General features: G+C 32.3%; 1 protein-coding gene across 2 annotated transcripts in view; it reads right to left on the reverse strand.

Annotated features, from left to right (window-relative positions):
- The window catches only part of CSMD3 (CUB and Sushi multiple domains 3), a 1,328,729-nt gene that overhangs the window by 3,746 nt on the left and 1,299,021 nt on the right, over positions 1-25,962 (reverse strand). For both annotated transcript variants that reach the window (XM_058275930.2, XM_058275932.2), the window contains 8 exons: positions 22,875-22,952; positions 17,046-17,153; positions 14,326-14,505; positions 11,926-11,991; positions 8,462-8,620; positions 6,336-6,448; positions 2,500-2,587; positions 443-578 (listed from right to left, as the gene is read on the reverse strand). In XM_058275930.2, the coding sequence (XP_058131913.1) occupies positions 443-578; positions 2,500-2,587; positions 6,336-6,448; positions 8,462-8,620; positions 11,926-11,991; positions 14,326-14,505; positions 17,046-17,153; positions 22,875-22,952 (928 nt within the window). The remainder of the gene's footprint in view (positions 1-442; positions 579-2,499; positions 2,588-6,335; positions 6,449-8,461; positions 8,621-11,925; positions 11,992-14,325; positions 14,506-17,045; positions 17,154-22,874; positions 22,953-25,962) is intronic.

Here is a 25,962-nt window from a genome sequence, read left to right on the forward strand (position 1 = left end):
TAATTTGTACAGCCATATACTAGATAACCGAATGAATATATTAATTGCATAATATTCTAAAGGCAACAGATTATGAAGGAGAATATTAGAGGATATTACCATCTACCTGATAACATCAGTCAATATTGTAATGTGAACCTAAAGGTTAGACACAAACTTCTTAGTTCTCTAAATGAATCTGGTAATAAATAAAACCTTTACAATTTTAACCTTAAACTACGTTTTGCATTTCTAAAGTCTCATTATGGACAATGTACAAACAACTTGTACAATTAGATTTGTACCAGGAATATTGATAGGCAAAGGAAGAAGGGAAAAGTGGAATGCTTGGAACTCGGAGTTATTTTCAGTGCAGGTATGGGGTGGGATGGTGCAGTGGGGTAAGGTTTTCAATAATTGTGGCAATAGTTGGCACATAGAGATATCAAAATATAATACTTACCTTTGTTTATAAAGATAAAATCCAAATCCTGCAAATATAAGTGCAAAAAAAGGCACAAGAATAGCAATGGCCACAGAACTACTATTTGTACCATGAGGTTGATTAGAAGAATTTGAACCTTCTGACATATTCAGTCCTAAAAATTAGAAAATATATACATAAATATAAAATCTACTTTTTCATCTCAATGGATTTCTACTTTTATTAACCAATTAATTTTTTCCTTTCTCAGGCTATATCTACTTGGACATGTACATAATAAAGAAATTCATGAAATTTCTTCAACTCGTTTCCATATAACTTTGTGCAATACCTACTATGTATAAGATATTTTTCCAGTAAAGGATACTAATTTTTTAAATAAATGAAATAGAGTCCTTGAACTGAGGGATTTTTACAATAGTTTGATGGCTGAGAGACATGGACAAAAGTAAAATACATCAAGCATGAATTAATGGCCAATGTGCTTTAGGAAAGGAAGGAATAATTACATCTTGAGGTATCGATGAATGTTTTCTAGAGAATTATTAAAAATATTAGGAGAATCTGTGTGAAAAGTATCAAGTGTGATAGAATACTAAACTATGGTTAGACACTGAAAGGGCATGAATATTATTCTTAACAGCTCAAACTTAGAACTGACCATCAGTGAGGGACAACTGAAGGTATTTAGAAGGGAAAGGTTATGACAAGACGTGGAACAGTGACTTGGGTAGACTGGACCTGAAAGAGTACAGATTGGAAGCTGGGATGGTATGAAGGGTATAGCAACAACCCAGAAAAAATGGAAATTGAGATTTGAACTAGAGAAATAGGAAGGGCATGAGAAGACAATTTTAGGGGACATTTTGTAGTTATATCAGTAGGACTTGTTTGTGTAGATGGAAGCAGTAAGAAAGCATAGGGTTAAAAGTGTTCTTGGAACTGAGTAATTGCAGTGATATTAACAGAATTAGGAGAGAAAAGAGCCAGCCAGGTTTGCCAACATGTTGGCACAAGGATGGGGGAAGGGGAAATAATCAATAGTTCTATTTTTTGGAAAGAACAGTTCCATTTCATAGGTTCTGTTTTATACAATTAGTGTTTGAGGTGCTTAGGGGAAATATTATATGAAAACATTCTTCATTCAATTATGCAACTGTGTTAAAGTACTGTTAATGCTTTATCCCATTCTAAAAGTTAATACAAGTTTAGGCAACACATAATCTGAATTTTACATTTAAAGAAAGCTAGTTTCGATTTTGCTAGTTATATTTAACTGAGTCCCAGCATAAGTTAAGTTTAAGAAATAAAATGAAACAACAAAAAAAACACATTAGAACCTTACTCTATACCTTATTTTTCAAGTAATTCAGTATATATTTTTTAAAGTTGTGGAATTTTGAGATAAATGTCAAACTTTTAGACCTGAATTTATTCTTTACATATTAAGACCACAATATTGAAATGAGAAACAGAATAACAGGAAAATTATATGCCGAAAGCTGGGTGATAAACCTGTTCAAGCAAGACCATTAAATGCTGTGCATATTTTAGAAGATTTGGAAAGAATAACAAAATCCTGTGCCTCTTGCCACAGAAAATCTGAGGAACACAAAGCCTCAAAAAAGGTGCCTATTCCTCAATTATTTTCTTTTGCCTGAGCCTATGAATTTCTCAAAGTGCCACTATATTTTTTGAACAGTAAGAAAATTGCAACAATATTCAAACTGAAAAGAAGTATTACAGTCCTCATGAGATAAGAACATTGTACAGTTTAATATTTTCTTTTTATCTATATCACTATTTCTCCTTTTTATTTGCTTAAGGGCAAGGCATTTTGTTATGTTTATTTAAAAATATGATGAAAAAGTTAACATTGTACTGAGTTGGTATGTGCAGAATCAATATTCTGAAAACTGTGCTTATTTTAAAAAGCTATCAATGTATCAATGCATATTACTGACAAAGCAGAATTCAAAAATTATTAAGGGTGCCTAAAGTACAGAATCCACTGTATTTTTGTATGATGTTTAGGGAAATAAGGGAACTACATGGAAATCAAAATGATACATTACCCAGTCTTTGTAGTCCAAATTGCCCATAATCTTTGCCCTGAATAAATCCTTGAAATACATAAGTAGCTCCATCAGGCTCAGCAGAAACCTAAAAATATTTAAAAATATGATTAAATCTGAAGACTAGCCCCACTGTGTTTTCTCAGCCTTAATAAACACCCAATTTTATTCATCAATGAATATTATGCAGCATTCCTTTTTTCTACATCTTCCTCATATGTAAAACATAGCATATTGCAACAAATTTTCCCATTATTAAAAATATAGTGTTTTCATTTTTAAATAATTATGTTATTTGAAGAAAGAGGTTCATTGTTATTATAAAAATTTAAATATATAGATTGCTTATAGGCTAAGAAGTCCTTTGTCCAAGAAGAGAGTGAGAAAATTAAACAGAGAAAGACCAATGGCTAATTAACAATTAAAATATAATAATGCTATGCTTTTGTAGATTGATTAATATTCATCAGTTAGGCATTCCTCTCCCCACTGGGGAAGTCAGGGATGCCTAGCACTCATCTCCCAGCCTTCATACTCACCCCCGGCCCTTTTCCATTGTGTGCAGAAGTTTCAATATGTTTCCTTTTCACCAGGAGGGGACCTTAGGTCAAATGTAACCACCTGACCATAACTCAAAACTGGAACAAGCAGTTCCAGCTGTTTTCACCAGGGCTGGAACTTTCAGGGGCAGGACCCCCTCCCTATTGGATGTATAAATATCCTGCCCTCAGACAACACAAATGTGTCTCTCCTCTCCAACACTAAGCCAAGTTGTGGTATTGGAACTGCCAACCACCTATCCTGACAGAGGCAGTTGGCCTCTCTGACCACCTGCAGTGGGCTCTCTTCCTCTGCTTTTCTGGATCCTTTGTGCTGTGTAAGTAATAAAGGGGTCGTTTGCAAAAGTTTCTTTTGTGTCTGAGCCTGTGCTCCCATTACACACCATATAGCAACTTGTTCTGAGCCCTTCCAGGAAGGAGTATACTTCCTGTCTGAGTGAGGTAAGGTTGGTCTTGTTACTTGTTTTGGCCAAGTAATGTGGATGGAATCGGCAATGGGTCAGGTACAAGCTTACTCCTTAAAAGGAATGTTTTCAGTTGCCCTCCTGAGAACTTCTGACCTCTGATAATAGAAGAACATGCCGTAGGTGGTTGCTGCCCCATCAAACCAATTTTGATACCGTAGCATCTGCTAATTCCAGACACACAAAAGAAAATTAAATGCTTACTGTTATTTGCCCCTAAGACTTTGTGAATGCATTTATGCCTGCAAATGCTAATACCTTCCACGTGTATAAAATTCTGTATTTTAAAAGTGCTTTACATACATGATGTCATTTGGTCTACTTTGGATAAAATAGGAATTGATATATATCATTGATCTTGAGGACTAACTAGTAATGTGAATTTACTCTGAAGTTTGTTCCAATAGATAGCAATTAGCATCCTAAATATTGCAAAAACTATAAAATTCTTGAATCCTCTCCCTGAAAATCTAAACATACCAAATTACGGAAGTCTGACAGTTTACAACCAAGATTTTACTTCTTTCTTTCAGACATCATTCTCTGGTCAAAGTCCTTTAATAAGGGAATTATTCTAAAGAGAATAATAGCTCAAATCCTAAAGTAATAATGAGTGAGTTCATTTTATTTGTTTCTTAAATGAAATACAAAGAAACAATAAAAATGCATTGAAGATTGATTTAGTTCCCAACTCCACAAGCAACAGTACAGACTACGGAAACTGGAGATGGACTTTTTTTTTCCATTAGGAAAAAAACTCACTGAAATCTATGACCTATGATCTTTCCTTATACATATTCCTTGTAAAAGAAGGGTCATTACTTAAGAAGGTATTTTCAGTGCTCTTACACACATTCTTCAACAAAGAGAAAAGTGAAAAAAATGAGAAAATTTAAATATGCATTGGGTATTAGATGATATTAAGTAGCTACTCTTAATTTGGGGGACATGAAAAAATCCTGGAGACTATATAAAAAAATGTCCTTTCCTTAGCAAGGCATATTAAAATATCAAAGCTTTTAATGCCGTCATGTCTGTAGAATATCTTAAAATACTTCAAAATCAAAAAAAGAATAACTGTCCTAATTATGACAAATATTTGTAATTTTTAAGTCAAGATGATAGGTATATCAGGTTCATTTTCTTCTCTATTCTGATTTAAATAATTTTTAAATGATATAAATGGTTACATGTTTAAAGTAAATAAATAACAATAAAAAACAAGAAGAATTCTGGACATCATGTACTGTAGATATAAGACATTTGCTTTAAATTTTCAACAGAAACTTCATTCACATTAATTAATGAATAAAACAAGGTGTATCTGTGGTGATGCCATGATAACTGCTTCCCAACAGGAAGCCAATCACAAACATGCCTCTTCATAGGCAATTTTACAACATATGTCAAACTTGTGCTTCAATTTAAAGGGAATTCTTCATCTTTCTAATGCATTTTGTTAATATTTTGCATATGTTTTCTTAAATGTCAGTTCCAGACAATGACTATGAATTATATTTTAATCAGACTTAATATCATAGAGGTGACTACAGAGATGCATTTGATGAGACCAAAGACAAAACTACACTATATATATATATATATATATATATCCAAACACATATACACACACAAAATATTATAAAAATAAGAAAAGCACACCAGAATCCAATAATTCTAATTTAGAATTCCTAATCTCAATGATCTGAAATACTAAATATTTATACTGAGTCATTATTATTCAAAATAATTTACTCAAATATGGAATTTTGCTCTTTTATCTATGTGTTTATAATAAGGTAAATTTCTGTACTAATGAAACTAAGCCTAATTATAATTATAATTGCCTAAAAATTGCCTCCAGAAAACTTCCTTATTACTCAAAAGTGGCCTCTTTAAGTCAAACATTGGAAATAAACTTACTACTTTTCCCTCCAGGGTCATCCCCGGCACTGAGGGATTATTACTAAGTGTTAATCAGTGATGCATTTGAAAAAAAGATCTTGATGAAAGGGTGGAGTGTTAAATAAAATAGAGTTTGTAAGGTAAGAAGATTTCAAAGTGAGTCAGGAGGCCATTGAAGGTTACTCTTATGCAGGTCTTAGCCAGACTCCACAAAATGTCACAGTAAACAAAGCCACAAACAAAAGTGTCCCTGACAGCCCTAGAACTTGAGGATATCATAGGCAAGCCACATGGCCACATGGAATCAACACCCCCTCAATGGGCTTTATCTTGCACTATATGGAAAGCTATTTCTCCAATTTAATAGTTATATTTAGGTATAAATCCCCTAATCATGATTCTTCTATTTCTTATTCAAACTTATAATTTTCAATTTACTTGTTAAGTATATTTCTCGAAGACTTAAAACTTCCAGATTGTTCCCATCCCAGTGGAGCCCTGAAATCCAGGAAGTTTGTGGCCAAATCCTACTCTCCAGTATTTTGGGCCTGCCCTGGACAACTAACAAAACCATGATGATGAGCCAGTCCCAGTCCAAAAGAAAGTAGTATCTTCAACTGCAAAAAAAACAATTCCATTCTTCTGCCCCATAATATCTACATGCCTTCTCCACCTGAAGTAGAGTGAACATCATATCAAATCCCATAAGATTGTGAAATGAAAAACTAAGGGGGGGTGGGATAAAACTGCTGACTAAATCAGATTTATTGTTATTGTATTGTTTATTGTTATTTATTGTTTACTGTTGTCTTGTGTTAACTGAGTAATGTGTAACATTGATATAAAAAATAAATTTTTAAAAAGAAAAAAAAAAAAAAGCAGTGGGCTTTTAAAGAAAAACACTTACAAAGCCATCCATGGCCCAATTTTCCTCCTTCATTTTCTTCACAGAAGCATGAGTTGGTACTTTAATAAGATAGATGTGTAACATTAGGCGAGCTTCCTGGCTTTTATACACCCCTGTAAAATGTAATGACAATTCAGTCTATTTAATATTGTAAATAGTTCTCATTTTATTATCTGTAACTCCTTATGCACATCATGTAAGAGAAGTGATAGGAAAAGAAGTATAAAAAGGACCAAGTCAAGGACTGCCTCACTCATAATGCTTTCTACAAACACTGCAATATATATTGATCTATCTTTTGGCTGAAACCTTCAATTTAAATCTTAATTGTAGGGGTTTAATTACCTATGCTATTAAAAGTAATTATTACTGTTCTTAATAACATGTTGCTTAGGGAAAAGAGCATTTGAACTGTGTGTTGAAAATTCAGATAAGATTTTTAGTTCAGAGGGGGTAAATATAAGTAAAGACATAAAGGGTAGCAAAATATATACAATAATTTTTAAAACAATAAATATTCTAGAGTAGGAATCAACCAAAGTGTAGACATGTTTAGTGGAACAGTGGGAAATAAAACCCAAAGTAAAAATTTTTTAATTATTTGGTGGTTGTAATTTATGACTTCATTCATTCATTCACTTAATTGTTCATTTATCTAATAAAACAACATAGAATATACTGGTAATAAAAAGACTGTGAGATATAAATTAGAATTAATAGGTAAAAACATAAAAGTAATAAAAAATAAAATTACAAGAAAAATATTATAATTGATTTACATGTAGACTAATTTACAAAGGCAAATTAAATCTAGCTCATGAATTTTTTTTTGTATATTTGTAGAAAAAAGTTTATACATTTTCCTAAACTTTAGAGTAAACAGGAATTTATTTTGACCTAACTCTTTTACAGAAAATAAAGCAATACTTTTGTTTATATTTCAAAGTTAAGTAAATCTGTAGTCATAATGTAAATGAATTTTTCTCATTCACAGGAAGTCTTTCAATTTATGTCATGCAATTATATATATATTTTTAAATATAGTGCATATTAAATTGTAATATTTTACTTTGAATTTAATTCAGGATCATTCAATAATACAGAATGATTATGCATATTTTTTCTAAAATTTACAAAATCAATTGATAGTATCTTATTTTCCCCATTTTATTTATACCATAAATTATTTCATCATTAAAAATTTATTGAGTACACATAGCCAACAAGTTTTCAATATATATTTCATATTTGCAGTATCAAATGTCATAGTGCCCTATTTTTAAAAATGAAAGCAGAGATAATTCATTTTCATTAATTTGACAAAATTTGTTGAGGCCTGTTTTGTTCCCAAAAACTCTGAGTATCTAATGATACCTTAAATAAATGGGAGGCAAAGAGCTGCCTCTTAGAGCTTATATAGCTAGACTATAGACAAAAAACAAATTAAAAAATTAAATACATAAATAATATAATTTCAATAATAGTTTTTTAATGAAGTAGAATTAAGGAACCTATAACTCAAAGTACGGTTGGCTGTGGTTGTAATGTGCTATTTTAGATAGGCTCATCAGGATTTCTGTCTGAGGACATGGCATTTGAGAAAATATTTGAATGATTGGAGCAGAGCAATCAAAGGTAAGGAGAGAAGTGTGTCTGAGACAGAGGAAGAAGCAGCTAGAGGAGAAGGCTAAGCAGGTGGGTTCTGGGTCCCTTATGCTTGTTTAAACTACTGTACCTCTTCCTTTTCTGCCTTAAATTTTGGGTGTCCATTTAAACACTGTCATTTGTAGAAATACTTTTTTACCAAATAATAATTGAAAATTGTTTGTCTGTTTCTTTGGTGTTACAAGCATAGAGAAAGTTTCAGTTGTATTTAAATCAATAAGTTCTGTTCTATTTCATGTTGTCTCATTTCTAGGTCCTTAAAAATATTCCTGAAGGAACTTATTTCAGAACTATAGAGTTTTATATTTGCCAAGTAAAAAATTGGAAGGCATTGTTTCTGAAAGAATTATGAATTTCATAAAAAACAAATGTAACAAACATCCCACTATATAAAAATAATTATTAACAATGATTAAAATGAAGGCATTACTTTTTGTTGCTGTTACGTGTGAGTGTGATACCTGAAAGTAACAGTTCCATGTTGCTATTGCTGAGTGTTGCATTAACTCTCCCGGTGGAAGCATTGAAGCTAGTAACCGTTAAGGTCATGGGCTGTTTCATTCCTTTGAAATTGTAAGAACCTTTCCATATATAATTTTGGGCAAACACATCATCAGGAACTGTGAATAGATTAAATAAACACAGACATTAATTTGATAGTGTCCTGTAAATATAAGCCTTAAATATAATATTAACGGATATTAGTTTACTGCATCATGATACTTTTCCTAATGCACAGTAATAATGAGTGTGTATAAATAAGTGAAATTTTCAGGTAAAAGTATTTCATTTTTTATAATAAATCAAAATTATAACCTAACTTTGTTCATGACTTCAACAGTAAGAGAAATAGACAAGATCAAGTAAAGACATGAGGCTTTTAAGTAGAATGTGCTAAGTATCGGGCTTCCTTATGTTTGGCCTCCTATAACGCTTTTCTTTCCAAAAACAAATAAAATTATATTAATGAATCAAATCAGTCTACACGCAATTCCCAGGTGGCTTGCTTTTTTCCTAGCAGTGGGAGGAAGAGCATAGAATTAAAAACTCCCTGGTAGGATGGCTATTGATGACTGTCAGAAGAGATGGCTCTTTTGTCCACCATTCACAGTACTGGGTTTGGTTATTCCAAATAATAGAAGCTCCTGAGGTAGAACAGACTCCACCATATTGGAGTTCTGCTTTTCACAGGTATTTTTAGACATAAAAGAATTTGTTAATAGAATTGCCTAATGCTCATGGGAGATATATGAATTATGGTAGAATTAGAGAAACTTCTAAATTTTATAAACATTCGTCTAAAGAAGAAACACTTTATTTTAGATATAGTAAAATAAGATATTAAATGTATATAAATTAGTTATGACATCTATAGTTAATATATTAAGCATGTCAAAGTCTACTCAGATCGTGAGGAAAGGCTGAGAGAAGCTTCCATGAATCCTAGAAATCTGCTATTGAAGGGAGTTGTACCTATTTGGGTGAGTAAGTAAATGAAGCAGATTTAGGGGAAAGCCTTTTATTGATAACTTGTTGCCTGATCTACCTTTTTACATTATACTTCTTACCAATCAGATCATAGAGACTAAGATTAGTTATACTTTGTGAGTTCTCTGAATTCTATTCAGCACACCTATAAAGAAAAACTACATAAAATACCAAAAAAAAATTTTTACTGAGCATTTTAACCAACATAATTACATGTTATGTCTATGGTAATTCATGAGCAATATAGCAGAAGGGCTAGAAGTGCAGTAGCTGGAATTAGGCTCCTTGAAGTCCCTCCTCTACAATATATAAAATGTAAGATTTTACAAGTTACTAAACTCTCAAAACCTGAATTTTCTCCTGCTTAACAGGGAGTTTGCACAGGATTATTAAGAAGAAGAAATGGGATAATAAATGTGAACTGTTTAGCTCAGTGTTAGCTGCTACTGTTACTATTATCATTAGACATGTAAAGGAAAATGTGGGTTGTATAAACTCATTAAATAACTGCTTATAAAATATATATTTAGCAAACATGTAATTAGCATAACAAGAAATCCATAGTCCTGGCTTTGTGGCCTTTGCCTTGTCAGCTTCCCATTGGAATTCCTACCCCAAGCCTCAAACTCTGCAGCTGTGCTCTCTATATATGAGAGGAACGTTACTAAAAGTTTGGTACAGGTTATGAGTTAAGAGCCCTGATTTAACAATTACCTTAAAGAGTTTTTTGGCTAACCAAAGTTAACCTAGAAAAAGCTTTAGTAGGTAGTGCCAAGCATTCTAATGCAAGTGCAGGAATCTGGGGGCAACAGTCTCCTAGCTGCAGAGATAAAGGAGGAGCAAAAGAGAAAGATGTTCTAACGGTGGTACTTGGCAAGAGGTAGGCACTCAATAAATAAATGTAATTGCTGTCTTTTTGTTTTTTCCTGTTCTGTGCTTTGACTATTTTCTTCTACATCCAGAAGTTTAATGAAAATCTGCTCCACCTAATGATATTGTGGTCATGGTGCTTTAGAAGAAATAAGGAGTGTTGGTTAAAGGAGATGGAAGAGATGGAAGAAAGCCTCACACAAGAGACAATATCAATGGAGAGAAGTAGACAGCAGCAGAGTAAACTGTGTCAGGATTAATCCATCATGTAGTATTAGTATTTACTACTACCAAATCATGTAGTATTAGTATTTACTACTACTACAAATGGCTTGGGAGGGGTGTTATTCTAATTTGAACCATTTGCTGATTTCTACTGTGTAAATATTCCCATAATCACAAATTCCAAACTATCAACACAACCTCACTGATTGTGTTGGTTATCTACCAGCAGGCTCCAGCACACTTCCACCCTCTACCTTTCCTGCTTATAACTGATTGCCCTTCATTATTTCTAACTCTTACCAACCCTTCACTCTTATGTGGACAAATCATTTGACTGCCTTGGTGGCTTTCAGTCTGTTTTCACTGAGTTTTGATCAGTGTTGGTCTTTGAGTTTTGATCAGTGTTGGTCTTAGAGTTTTGTGGTACTCCAAGGTGTACATTGAGAACTTCTAAACCCAACTAGAATTAGACCCTAATACTGTTCTTGACCCAACAGAACTGGGCAAAAACTGTCTCTATAGTAAAGATTAGATGCTAAACAATTTTATTGGCTGCTTTTCATTTATATTAGATAACTACAATTGTGACTAGCACTAAAAAATCAGCTCTCATATATTGAGAACTTACTGGGAGCTAAGCACTTTGCTATATTTTATATTCACCACTTAAAATATTTTCATGAAACTCATAACAATAATCTAATCATTATTTCTGTTGTATAGAGCTAAACAATGGAGGCTCAGATATATAAAATAATTTCCCCACAGTCACATGCTAGGAAGTGTATAAGAAGGTTGTAGGACTCCAAAATCCATGTTTTTAAGTGCTATGCTAAGTTTTTGTAATTTGCTTTTTTAAATCAAATCAAATACTCTGTTAAATTAGAATGTACAGATAACATTGATTTTTTTAAGGGAAGTGGAAGTGACCCAAGCAGTTGGAAAATTCTAAAATTTGCTGATATGATCTTTCATCTTACTCTATCAAGTGCATTTGATTATTTTTTAGCCTATATTAAAAGTAATTTGAAAACATCTCCTTTTTATTTTAACTTAATATTGTAAATGAAATTACCACCATTATTTTATAGACATTTATAAATAATCTTGAAGGTAAATTTTAGAGAGAGAAAGATAAAGAACATTTTTAAAATATTAACATTATATTGCTTTCAATTCAATATCCTATAATACGAATGATCAAATTCCATATTCAAGATAGTCAGATATATAATTGTCCATACTGAAATATATATTTTTAAATAAACAGGCATTTTGTCTAGAAAACAGTAAATCACTTTTAGTAGTCATGACTTCAAGAAAAACAAATTAAATTACTAACCACTTAGCTTTGGGCTGGGTGTTCCTAGTGCAGGTCTAGGATCTTTCACCAATATTTTAGAACCAGCTATGGAAAGAAATGGAAGTTTTCATAATAGTTAATATAATTAGTAACATATATATACATCCACACAAAGTGATGCATTGTCAAATTTATTCTCTGACATAAAGTTCTCTAGAAGATATACTGTTCATTATAGCATCTCGGTCTCTACCAACACTCCTCCTATACAGCTAACAACTTTGTTAATTATGCCCAATGTATCTAATTGTGACAAGGGCCAGATTGGTCCTACCTCATGATCTTAGGATACTTTATTTTATTCTAGAAGCATAAGCCAAGATGAAAGCAATCAAGCTGAAAATTGAGAGGATACTCTTGGTGCCGAGAAGCAGAAACCATTTGGGTGGGGTTCACATTTTAGAATGCACACTTGATAATTGTGGATGGACTAAAAAATGACTAAAGTTTTAAAAGAGATAAAATATAATAAAAATCTTATGTCCCCTTCATGGCATCATTTAACAATTCAACTTTTAACTCCAAATTTACACCAACAAAAAAATATTACAACTTCCAGAATAAAATCCTTTTTAATCTCTCTCAAAAGTGACCAAAGAAAATATCTGACAAGGGAGATCATCACAAAGAACCAGACCAAAGAAGCCTAAGGAATTCACGTAGGGGACTGGATGAGGCTGGCAAGTTGTAGTGGTTATGTCAGCAGGACTTTGTATACCACTGTAAAGACTTAGATTTTTGTCCTAAGAACAATTTAATGTGTTTAAAAGCTTTTGAATGGAAGGAATTTGGGTGAACATCATTCTATCTGCAAGATGGAGAACAATTTGGGAAGGAGCAAGCACTGATAAGGGCAGAGCAGCTTGGAGGCTGCTGTAGTAGTCCCAGTGAGAGGTAATGCTGAGATAGACTAGATAGTGGTGATGATAAAAAAAAAAAAAGTTGATAGATAAGAAAGATATTGAAATTATGGTAGATTTAGAGAGATAGGGAGATGTCTAGGCTAACTAGTAGATTTCTACTCTTCAGAACTACATGATAGTGATGCTACTGAGACAGTGAATACCAAGACTATAGGGTGTAGGGATACTTATGAGTTCAGTTTTGTATATGTAGTGTATTGATATGTTATAGAGTCATTCAAGAAGAACTGCCAAAAAAGTCATTGAATACATAGGTCTGGAGCTAAAAGGAGACAAATGGGACAGAAATATTTGAAAATAATCTCCATAGAAGAGACTATTGAAGCCATAGGCTTAAACCTAATGAGAGTAAACCTAATGAGAGAATATAGAATTATAAGAGAAGATGACTCAGAATTGATCCCTTAGAAAATCATGGGTAGAAATGAATAAGTCTATAATGATGGAGATGGGTTAGTCAGAATTATGTGGGAAAAACATTTATTCATTCAACAAATATTTGTTGAACACTTTTCACATGCAAGACACTGATTAAAATATTAAATTACCACTGCAAACACTCTGAACAAGTTCTCTGTTGTTACTGAGATTAAATTCTAGTTGGGGAGGAGAGAGGTTCGGAGGACAGGATGTGGAGAAAGACAATGATGAGTAAATAAAAGAATAAGATATTCTCACATAGCAACGATTTCTATTAAGTTTTTTTTTTTTAAGAATAAAAGCAAAAACTGCTAGCTAAGAGAAGAGAGTGACAGCATTTTAAGGAGACAAAAGTCAGTATCATTTTTGAATGTTGCAAGAGATCAAGAATAAGAAGGCCTGTAAAATAAAAGTTTGTTTTGGAGATAAGGAACAGAAGTATATTAATGATCTTATCAAGAAATGCTAGAAAAACTTGCATGACTCCATCTTCTGGTAACACAGCACTTTTCTTTTGGTTAAACTCATTACATTTGGTCCAGATGGAGATTGCCCTCCCAAGAAGCAACAGGGATGAGCATGCCACCTAGATCTGTTAAACTAACATATCATCCTGGTTCAATAATGGATTTGGAGATGGGTTTGTTTCAAAGCTGTGACAATCAGAGTCCTAAACAGTGCTTCCTCAACCAAAATTTGGGAAAATCTTAATACTAGGGTCATTAAGCCATAAGGATATATATACCCAGGGATGCTGGAAGCAATTTTCCCTTCCTTGAAGAGAGAAATTGAAGAAGGAATAAAGGCAAGGAAAATAATTGGAGCAAGGGAAACCAAAAAAAAGCTATAAAAAGCCTGAATAATATTTTTTTTACCTCTGGAGCCAGAAGTGTCTACATTATTTCTACTTTTGGAGTTGGCCCACAATTTTTCTTTGTTCTTAAGCTAATTTGAATTGAGTTTTTGCCATCTGCAGGTGAGTGAGACCTAAATGGTGTAATCTATTGTGTTAAAAGCTTCCATAAGGAAAACTTACCTTCACAAACAGGAACTTTTCCAGTCCAAGTGTTATCAGATCTACACACTCTATGTTCTGTTCCACCTGCTAAGAAGAAGCCAGGCTGGCATGTATAAATTAGCGTATACCCATGAGATGGAAGATCCATGCCTACTACATTTGCATGAGCAGGAATTTCTGGTTGTTTACAGCTGTGGGCTATATAAAGAAAAAAAGAAGAATACTGTTTTATAGCTATTTTTTAAATTTCTGAAGATAGGATTCATAATATATTTCCAGGGACTTTAATGCCTTTTTATAAATACACCTTTGAATAATTAATTTAGTGAAACAAGGAAAATATTTTATTCTAAATATGCATATTGAATTGCATATAAACCATTATCTATGGAACACTAATAGATTAATAGGTGAACTGAAGTAAAAAAATGTACTGTGGATAATTAAGATCGGAAATGTATACTAGATCATTATTTTGCAGAATCACAATGAACATTAGCATTTTAAAGGATCTAAAAATGCCCTTTTAAAGATATATTTTAAAGTTTGTCAACTCAGATTTTCTATACAAGATTAGAAAATAGTTTATTTCATATGTTATATTTATTTTACATTTTAAAAGCAAATATGTGTTCTATTATTAAATATAACCACAACTCATTATATTCTCTGATAGTAATACTTACCAATGTAGAAGGTACAATTTAATAAATCTTTACATGTGGAAATTTCTAACCATATTTTTGGTCCATATGCTAGAATTATCATCTTATTCATCTACCTTTTGGATTCCTTTTTTCCATGTTTGTTCTCACTCCTAATTCCATACCTTGATTCCACCATATTTATATTTATGTTGCTTCTTGGTGCTTCCCCTTAGTTCACCAGTTTTGTGTCTCAAACACCATTCCTTTCTCACTCAGTAATAGATAATACAAGGAATTCGTCCTTCATTATAGACATTTGTGCTCATTCATGTTGAGCTGAATATGGCCCTCCAAACTTCACGTCCATCTAAAACCTCATAATGTGAATTTATTGGAAATAAGATCTTTGCAGATGTATTTAAAGTAAGAATGGAAATGAGAGCCTGTTTGATTAGGATTGGCCCTAAAGTAATGAAAGTGTTCATCTAAGAGAAAGAAAAGGACACACAGACACATGGGGGAGAAGGTGATGTGAAGATAGAGGCAGAGATTGTAGTGGTGCATTTATAAGCCAAGAATTGCCAAGGATTGCAGGGAAGCCATCTTCTGATGGTGTGGAGACAAGCATGACACTGATTCTTCCTCAGAGCCCCCAGAATGAACCAACACTGCCTACACCTTGATTTTGGAATTCTACCTGCCCGGTCTGTGAGAGAATAAATTTCTGTTGTTATAAATCACCAAGTTTGTGATTTACACAATAAATAATGCAGTCATAGGATATAGATTCTTAAAGATATAGATATAGATTCTTAAAAATGATCTCAGAAAGAATGTTCTGTGGACAAACTTGAAAAACAAAAATTCTATTTGTTTCCCAGTGGATACTCACAAAGCTATAAAAATAATAGCTAACATTTTTGAACACTGTGTGTTAAATATTGTGCTAAATGGTTTATATTTAAGATAATTTAGTTACTAAAACTTAATCCTCATGGGGAACATATCCATAAGGGTAAACACAGATAGTCTGTCTCTAGACTGCATTCTTAACTTCCGTATATTACACATATTTATATTCTGGGAGGCTTTGCAGTAACAGAAGCTGTTTAATTTATTTAAGTCATCATGTCCCAAATGTAGGTCATCAAAGAACCTTGGTTTACTGTGAAATACCTAGTTACAGCCCACACAGCTGTTTTAAAGTACACACCCTGAAGAATTTTCTTCTAAAGAATTTTGCCTTATTTACATGTAAGTCAACTGCATAGGTAACATGAATTCTCAGCAGAGTATTATGCTGTTCTTAAGGAAAATATGGCTCCATAGGGGCTCCGTGATCACTGGAGTGAATAAGGATAAAGTAAGTTTGCAGGGCTTGATTGAGCTTCAGCAAGCCAGAAAATTGACTTACCTTCCTGATGAGTACTTCAGCCTACTTTAAAATTTCCCCTAAGAGACACAGAACTAAATAGGTGAGAGAGGAGATAGGAAGAACAAAGGGAGAGGAAGGGAAGAGATAAACAAATCACTAGCTAAAATTTACTTCTAACTGTATGCCAGAAAAGACTGTTTAGGGAACGTGGGCCTTTTTCTTATTTAATCTGTACAGCAAGTGCTCTCAAACCTGGGGTCAGTGCACTTTTAGAGGTTCCAGGAAATCCTGAAAGAGTTTTAAAATTTGGGCAATGTGTCTCTGCATATATTCTTTTCAGGGTTTCTAGTTTCCTCAGATTCTCAGCGAGTTTCATGTGTGATAAAAGATTAAGTCACTACATTGGAGCCTCTTGTGTCCCAGAATACTTCATTCAGATTCATAGGTGCAGATCTAAAAGTTACTCACCTAGAATTACTAATTGACCCAACATTACACAATCACAAAGGCTTTACAAAAAGAACAAAACTATGATCCATACCTTCTGACTCCTTTAGAAAGAGTTCTCCTCAATAGATTAATAAAATTATGAACATGAAATATATTTTATAATAATTGAAGGAAATCTCAATTAGATACAACCACTGTGTAGATGTAAATCTGCTCTCACACATGGAATAGAAAAATGCAAATAAATTCTTGCCCATAATACTTACGTATGCATTCAGGCTGAATTCCACTCCATGTAAGGTCAGGAAGACAAGTTCGTGTAGTCGACCCTTGGAGAAGGTGGCCTTTCTTGCAATGGAACTGTACGATACTTCCTATCTATAGCAAATTAAAGATTAGAAAAAAATATTATAAAGCGTTTCAAATACAGCAACCAATAGAAAAAGTATTGTGTGTTTGTGGGGGGGGGGGGAATGTTTTCAAATGAATTTCTGCATGGTAGAAGGTAGAAGGAAAACAAATTTGAAATACAGCAAAAAATTGGGAAAAGAGTCAAGACTAAGGAAAGAAACTTACATTTCTCTGTCTACAAATTATCATCAAATATTTGAGTTCCCGACATATACTTGGACACAAAACTTTTGTCATGAGAATTCTGAGGTAAGAAACTAAAAGGGCAACAAACTACATTTGAATGGAAAACAAAGTTAGATAGGTAAGACATGATTGAGAGACATAAGGAAATATGGTTTGGTTTCTGAAGGTTGTGGCAGTAACAGAAACAGTAGAAGACAATCTTGCACTAAGCTTTCAAGGATGTAAAATTTACATAAATATATAGAAAAAATGTTTCTCAAAGTGTGGTCCCTTGACTACTAGCATCAGCAACACCTAACAGCTTATTAGAATGTAAATCTTTTTTACATGTGGAAATTTCTAACCATATTTTTGGTCCATATGCTAGAATTATCATCTTATTCATCTACTTTTTAGATTCCTTTTTTTCATGTTTGTTCTCACTCCTAATTCCATTCCTTGATTCCACCATATTTATATTTATGTTGGGTGCTTGCCCTTAGTTCACCTGTTTTGTGTCTCAAACACCATTCCTTTCTCACTCAGTAATAGATACTATAAGGAATTTTTCCTTCAATATAGACATTTGTGCTCATTCATGGTGAGTTGAATATGTCCCTCCAAAATTCATGTCCATCTAAAACCTCATAATGTGACTTTATTGGAAATAAGTTCTGACCATCTCTTTAGTACCATCATTAACCACATACTACTTCTCAAATTGTGCTCAGATAGTATTTAATTTGTTCTAGTTTGTGAAATGCATTCATGTTCTCATGTTGTTCCTCCTGCATGGAATGCCTTTCCCAGTTTTCTTTTCCTAGTTCTTATTCTAAAAGATTTAGACCAAGGTAAAAAGCCTTCACTGCAGCATCAGGTTAGGAAAATTGCCTCTTATATGCACTTCTAGCACCTTAAGTGTTACCACCTATCCTATAAAATAATCTTTTACATCATGTATGTCTCTGATCCACATACCAAATATCAGCTTCCATAGGCCAGAGACAGAGCATTTTTTACCCTTGTACACACAGAGCTTAGCAAAGTGCCTTGAAAATGTTGCCTCAAATGAAATGGAAGACCAATAATAAAATATAAAAGTATTACTGAACTCAAAAAGAAGATTTAACATGGCTATCAATTTCTTAAAGTGCAGTTGTATCTCATCCATCTGTTAGGTAGCATTAAGTTAATTATTATGTCTGTTCTTTGAAAGGTAAAATTGGATTACTTGGTCAAACCTTTATATTAATAGAGGGACTTTTATAGCTTTTGAGAAACATGCATTAAATAGTTTTGTTTTGTTTTTGTTTTTTTACTTTTAAGGCTGTTTTCCTCATTCCTGTTTATTTCCCTGAAGCTACCATAATTATAGCTTTAGAAACTAACCTGATGCTTTAGAATTATAGTCTATTTAAATCTTTCCTATATATCACTATCAATCATTTAATTTAATAAGAAGCAAAGATTTTGTCAAATTCACAAATACTTATACCAAATTTTTAATATCCTAGAGATATTCAATTTAGTAATCAATTTTTATTTACAAGTTTATTTTAGTCAAATCTTAATGGTCAAAATTCTCCCCAAATATCAATGCAGTAATAAATAATTTTGTCAGTGATAAAACTGTATTTTACATAGTTGTCTGACTTTTTCCCCAATTTGCCATGATAAGACCTTTGACTGACTAAATTCTAAAATGCCTAAATAATTTGATTAGAAAAAAATAAGGAATGTTGCAACAAAATTTTCTACATCCTATTTGAAAAAAAGTCTGAAAAATATATGCACAATATTCTCACTAATATTTACTAATAAAATGTCCTGTTAATATAACTAATGTAAATGTAGTGAAAAATAATATTGAAAATTATTTTATATCAGGAAATAAAAATCATCTATATTATCCAGTTTTAACTATAACCTGCATTTTAATAAATACCACTTTTAATAGGCCCAAAATAAGATCTTGTTAGCAATGCATTACAGAATTTTAAGACATGTTTAATTATTAAATATCACTTATCTTCTTTAGCTCCTTATTTTCCTCTTTAAAATGGTATTTATCAGTTCCAAACTCTTGAAAATTAGATAACCAATCATAGGATTATTAGTATACATATATTTAGATCATTCTAAATGAGATTTATCTTTCCCTTCTATGAAAATTTCATAGCAAATGACTCTTGCTTTGATAGCATTTTCATCACAGTACTTATTTGATTCTAATGTTTAATATCACAAATCTGTTTAACTGGAGTACACAACTTGGTTCCTAACAAGTATAATAATATATGTATTACTAAGGCTTCACACATTTTATATGCTTTCTCTGTAAAATATTTTTATACAGCTACTTTACATTTGTATTGTATTTTATATTATGTATTTATACTAAACACATTGTGCCAGAAAATTTGAGGTAGCTTCTAATAAATGGCATACATAGATATTAATAAAATTGAAGTGGAAAGGCAAGATCATAAAAATGAAGGCATAACAAATATGTTTAACATGAAAATGCAAGAGGTTTTCATTGATTGAGCATCAATTTCAACCCAGAGATCCCAGGCTTAAGAATAATTGAATTGTAAGGTATCTTATGATTCATAATACAAAAATAATCCAAAGGCTTTAATTGAAAAATAAAAGTGGATACTTTGTTGTTCTTGCTTTTGAAATTTATGTCATCATATGCATCATTTAAAAGTAATAAAACTTTATATAGGGGAGCAAATGTAACTTAAGTGGTTAAGCACCTGCTTCCCATGTATAATTTCTGGTACCTTTTTTTTAAAAAAAGCAACAAAACCTTACATGAAACACATTTACCTCATTCAGTATACTTGAGTGCTACTAAACTAATTTCATTTGTAAACTGTAAATCTTACATAATCCTCACTATGATTATTTTTGTAGGGATAAATAACTTTTGGTTAAATATCTTGGTGTTAAATATCTTTGGGTTAAATATGTAAGGATCAGATTAAAATCATTTTATATCTATAACAGTATTATGCAACAAACCCTAAATCCAAATAGTATATCATCCAAAGACCAGAAATCAATGAAAAGAAAGAAACAGTATTTACTGAAATTTGCATTTGGTATTTGCTCTATAATTAATCCAGATGTTGAATCAATCATTTTGACAACTAATCTCATTGCTACCAATCTATTTCTGGCCAAAAAATTGTTTCAATTTGTAATACTTTGAATGAAAAGATAAATTATATTGAATGTTTTTTGAACAGTAGTTTTCATAATCTCTAGCAACAGATGATAAACTCTTAGATGTTAATAACTATATGTATGTTGTATGTACTTTATAAATCTATATAGGAAGAGAAAGTGAATAAAGTAAAAAATAAGAATATCATAAGAAAATTATTTTAGTTTTTCTGCAATTTGTAACTTTCCCCTTTTTCTTGTCCCTCCTTGAAGTTGTTGTCTCATAGCTGTATTTTTATTTCACAGCTAACTACTCCTGGATATCTACATAAAACGGAGGCAGATATAAAAACTGGGGCATTCAGTTCCCTCTCTGGAAGGTTGAAACTCAGATTGAGATATTATTAATTAATCACTTTCTGTGTGTTGCTGAGATATAAATAGAAGCACTTCAGTCTTGGCCATATGGCCAATCTACAAAGACAAAATGGAAGTAAATGAATAGGGAGACGTGGAGGAGACCAAGTATGCAGTTGTCCAGTTCCTAGAATCCAGCCTTGGTGAGTCTCACCTAGGTTCTTTCTCTTGGCAACTGGGACATATGCACACATTGTTTATAAAGCTTTATTTTTTAGTTTCTATTACCTCCAAGCATGAGACTTTCTCAACTGATAAAGACTCTTATGATAAACGATAAGATAAAAGGCCATATTTATTTGGAATCCACCAATAAATTGGTATTAGTTAGAAATATATAACTTTTTATTCATTTGGCTCTATGCATATCAATATCTTTGTATAGCCACAAATACATATATCCAAATCTGGCATATCCATGTAAGAAAATGAATGTCTCTAATATAACATAGTATATTATTAGCAATTTAATAGAGATTAATCAATAAATATAATACAGACTTTACCATAATTGATCTTTAATCTATTTTCTTATCTAAATAGAATATAATGATCTAATATATGTTTCTTAGCACAAATAATATGAATTCAGGGTTAGGTTAACATTATGGTAACATTTTTCAAAGATTCTGGTAGAATTCTTAAAATTTAGTATTAATAATTTTCTATTCATTTCACAGTATGACTATTCTGGACCCAATCCTAAACATTTTCATTTCTATTACCTAAAGAATGTTTACTAGAAAGCACTCATATTCCCTCAAAACCAGCTTGATTTAGTGCACATACACTAGCATCTACTGTGTATTCTGTCAGGATATTGTCATTAATTGCTCTTTGATTAAAGCAAGTCATATCATTCTGTTTCTTTATGATGAGGACTAATCCTGTTTAGCTAGTTGTCCATTTTTCAGGATTAAGATCAACTGATCAAAGCTTTTATGGATGTATGAATCTGAAGTTCTTCAGAAACACTAATATAATAGAGACTGAGACACTCTTTTACACTTTTGTATTATCTGGACAGAACTAAGGCAAACTGGAAGAATTGGAAATGCTATCAAATCAATGTTCATACTGTGCCTGAACTGTAGATAAATGGAAACTATTTTTAGCAAGAAAATATGGCACCTTTGATGAGCACTTCTTTTAGAAATGGATGTTCTTCAGGTTCACACTGAATTTCACACAGAATAGCTCAATTTAGAAAACCCTGCAACATGAGGCAATTGGTAATGTGTAAATTGGCTATTTCCTTTTAGAATCAGTATGCACTCTGGCTCCCCTTAAGCCCCTGAAAAGGCATACTTGCTGAATCTCTACATAAAACCTAAATTGGAAAAAGAGAACAAGAAAGTTGTCTTCACATGACTGGGCATGCTAAAGAATTCTAATATAACAACCCAGCTATATGAGGAGCAATAATAGCTTATGGTTAAATTATTTTTCAAAAATTTCCCACATCAATGACAATGTTTAAAAAATAATTTAGGCTTATACACAATTACAGTCTTATCGAATCATTATATTTACTTATATTTGCTAACTCCATGTTTCATGCTAACTCCATGTCTCCATTAATACTTCCCGTCTTTATTTTCCTCAATGATCTCATACATTACTATAGAGTTAACTCATTCACTCCCTCTCCTACTTAATTACTTACTGCTCCTGGATTTTTCTAGGCTCACTTTTTTTTCCATTTTATCTTTATGTTGTTAGGCCATTTTCTTGAAGCATATTTTATTTTAAATTCCTTTTACTTCCAACCTTTCATTGACTTTTTTGATGCCTGTTACCTTTTCTATGTTTCTGTGAATCCAAATAAGTGACTTTTTTCTACTATGCGTCATCAGGATTATATGCACAAGAACCAGAGAAACCTTTGACCTTGTTTTATACTAAATGGAAATATTTATTTAAAGCACCCACTTGAAATCCAAATGTATTATTTTGAGATCCATGCCGTGGCACACCTGGGTTTTCACACGAGGTACGGGTGGGTTCTAAAATGAAGATAAAAAATATATTATTTCTCTAAAATTATAACAAATATATTTTTCTCATACAAAATAATTTTAAATGATATGAGGTTTAATGACTAGGTCCTGGGTAATGATGAAGATTGTAGCTATAATAGTATCTTTCTATGCACAAGCGTGCTAATCTTAAAGTAAAAAATTCAGGTCAACTGTCCTTAACCCAAAATATGCAATTCTTGAAACCTGAACCCTTCTAAGACAAGGTTCTTTGACACCCATCTAACTCCATGAATAGAAAGACAAAATGAATTACAATAGTTATATGTTCCCCATGAATCACCATATTCTTAACACTTTGTAGAAGTGGAACATTCCTGTATTATATTATTAACCACAATCATCATCTACCACCAAAATCACTTACATACAGTTCCTAGATTATACTCCAGCTGTCCTCTAACATTACATTACCCTCCCTAGACTATCCATTTCAGCCACAATAACATCCTAAATCAACAGTGTTTGTAGCACTCATTATAACGTACTACCATCAAATCTATCCATTACCATATATTTACAATTGACCTTATTATACATTCTGTAATCATCAGCTCCACCTTCTTAACCAACTTTCTGTCTCCAACCAAGCTATTCTCTAAAATCCAACTCTATAAGTCTACTCGTCGTTTTTAGTTTGTATCAGTGAAACCATACATTATTTGTCCTTTCGGGTCTGGCTTATTTCACTCAACATAATGTCCTCAAGGTTCATCCATGTTGTCATGTTCTTTCTCAATTTATCTCTTCTTACAGCTGAATAGTATTCCATCCTATGTATATACCACATTTTGTTTATCCATTCATCAGTTGACAGACACTTAGGTCTTTCCATCTTTTAGCAGTTATGAATAATGCCATTATGAGCATTGGTATGCAAATATGTTTGCATCCTTCTGTCATTTCTTCTGAATATATTCCTTATAGTGGGATTGTTGGATCATATTAAAGTTTTATATTTAGCTTCCTAAGGAACTGCCAAACTGTCTTCCACAGAGTCCGCACCATCTTACACTTCCACCAACAGTGAAGGGGTGTTTCTATTCCTCCACATTCTCTCCAGCACTTGTAGTTTTCTGTTTTTTTAAATAATGGCCATTCTATAAGGCATGAAATATCTCATTGTAGATCTGATCTGTGTTTCCCTAATAGCTAGTGATGGTGAACATCTTTTCATGTGCCTTTTTGGGCATTTGAATTTCCTTTTTGGAAAAATTTTACTCAAGTTTTTGCCCATTTTTTAATTGGTTTCCTTGTCTTTTTGTTGTTAAGTTGTGTGATCTCCTTAAATAACAAGGAAATCATACCTTTGTCAGATATGTGATTTCTGAAGATATTTTCACATTGAGTTGGTTATCTTTTTACCTCCTTAACAAAATTGTTTGAAACACAAAAGTGTTCAATTTTGATGTCCCATTTATCTATTTTTCTTTCATTGCTCGTGCTTTGGGTCTAAGGTCCAAGAAACCACCACCTAACCATAAGATCTTGAAGATGTTTTCCTACTTTTTCTTCTAGGAGTTTTATGGTTCTAGTTTTTATATTTAGTTCCTTGATCCATTTTGAGTTAATTTTTTGTATAAGTTGTGAGATAGGGATCCTCTTTCTTCCTTTCAGATATGGATATCCAGTTTTCCCATCACCATTTATTGAATAGGTTACTCTGACTCAGCTGAGTGGGTTTGACAGGCTTGTCAGAAATCACTTAACTGTGAATGTGGGAGTTTATTTTCAAACTCCTGATTCAATACCATTGGTCAATCTGTCCATATTTATGCCAGTACCACACTATTTTTATCACTTTAGCTAGATAATATGCTTAATGTTGGGTAGGGAGACTCCTCCAACTTTTTCTTTTAAAAATATTTTCGGCTATTAGGGAGCCCTTACCCGCCCAGAAATATTTGATAATTGGCTTTTCCAATTCTACAAAGAGGGTTTTTGGAATTTTTATTGAGATTGCATTCAATCTGTAGATCAATTTGAGTAGAGGTGATATCTTAAGGATATTTAGTCTTCCAACCCATGAACACAGAAAAACCTTTCCATTTATTTAGATCATCTTTGGTTTCTTTTAACAATGTTTTATAATTTTTTGAATACAGGTCTTTTAAGTCCTTGGTTAAGTTTATTATTACATATTTTATTCTTTTAGTTGCTATTGCAAATAGCAATATTTGCAATCCTCCTCAGATTGCTCCTTAATAGCATATAGAGTTGCTATTGCTATTTGCATATTATACTTGTATCCCACTACTTTGCTGAAATAGTCTGTTAGTTCTAGACAATTTGTTATGGATTTTCCAGGATTTTCTAAGTGTAAAATCATGTCATCAGCAAATAGCAAAATTTTACTTTTTCCTTTCCTTTTTGGGTGCCTTTCATATATCTTTTTCCTTGCCTAACTGCTCTAACTACACCTTCTAGCACTTTTGGAAGAACATAAATGTTCTTCTACTGCACAGTGTTAAGAATATGGTAATAAATGGGGAAAATATAACTAATGTGACTTACAGACTATAGTTAACACTAATGTAATATTTTTGTAGCAAGAGCAAAGAAGTTACTATATCAATACTAAAGGTCAAAAATATATAGAATTTAGTTTCAAGAGATATGAATATGATGATGCATTTGTCTCCTTTTCTTCATTAATAAGGAGACCTTGATCATGTCATTTAATCAATCTGTGCTCATTTGTGCATCTTTCTGAACACTAGAGGAACAACTGAGTTTGTTTTAAGAAATAGATGAGATGAAAGTGTCTGTAGAGTAGAGAATTATTTAGAGTAATGCTTCCAAACTTGTTAAGCTGCTTTTGCCTGTTATTTTATTTTTTGCATTTGAAATAAAATTTATGTTTTAAAAAAAAGGGAAAATGAAGTCTATGAGAGGAGCATACTTGCATAAAACATTTGTTCAAGGTGCTAACTAAACTGCAATCTCAGGTAAACTAATATTCTCCTCAAAGAATTAA

Source organism: Dasypus novemcinctus, chromosome 14 (genome assembly GCF_030445035.2).
Source record: "Dasypus novemcinctus isolate mDasNov1 chromosome 14, mDasNov1.1.hap2, whole genome shotgun sequence".
Lineage (NCBI taxonomy): Eukaryota > Metazoa > Chordata > Mammalia > Cingulata > Dasypodidae > Dasypus > Dasypus novemcinctus.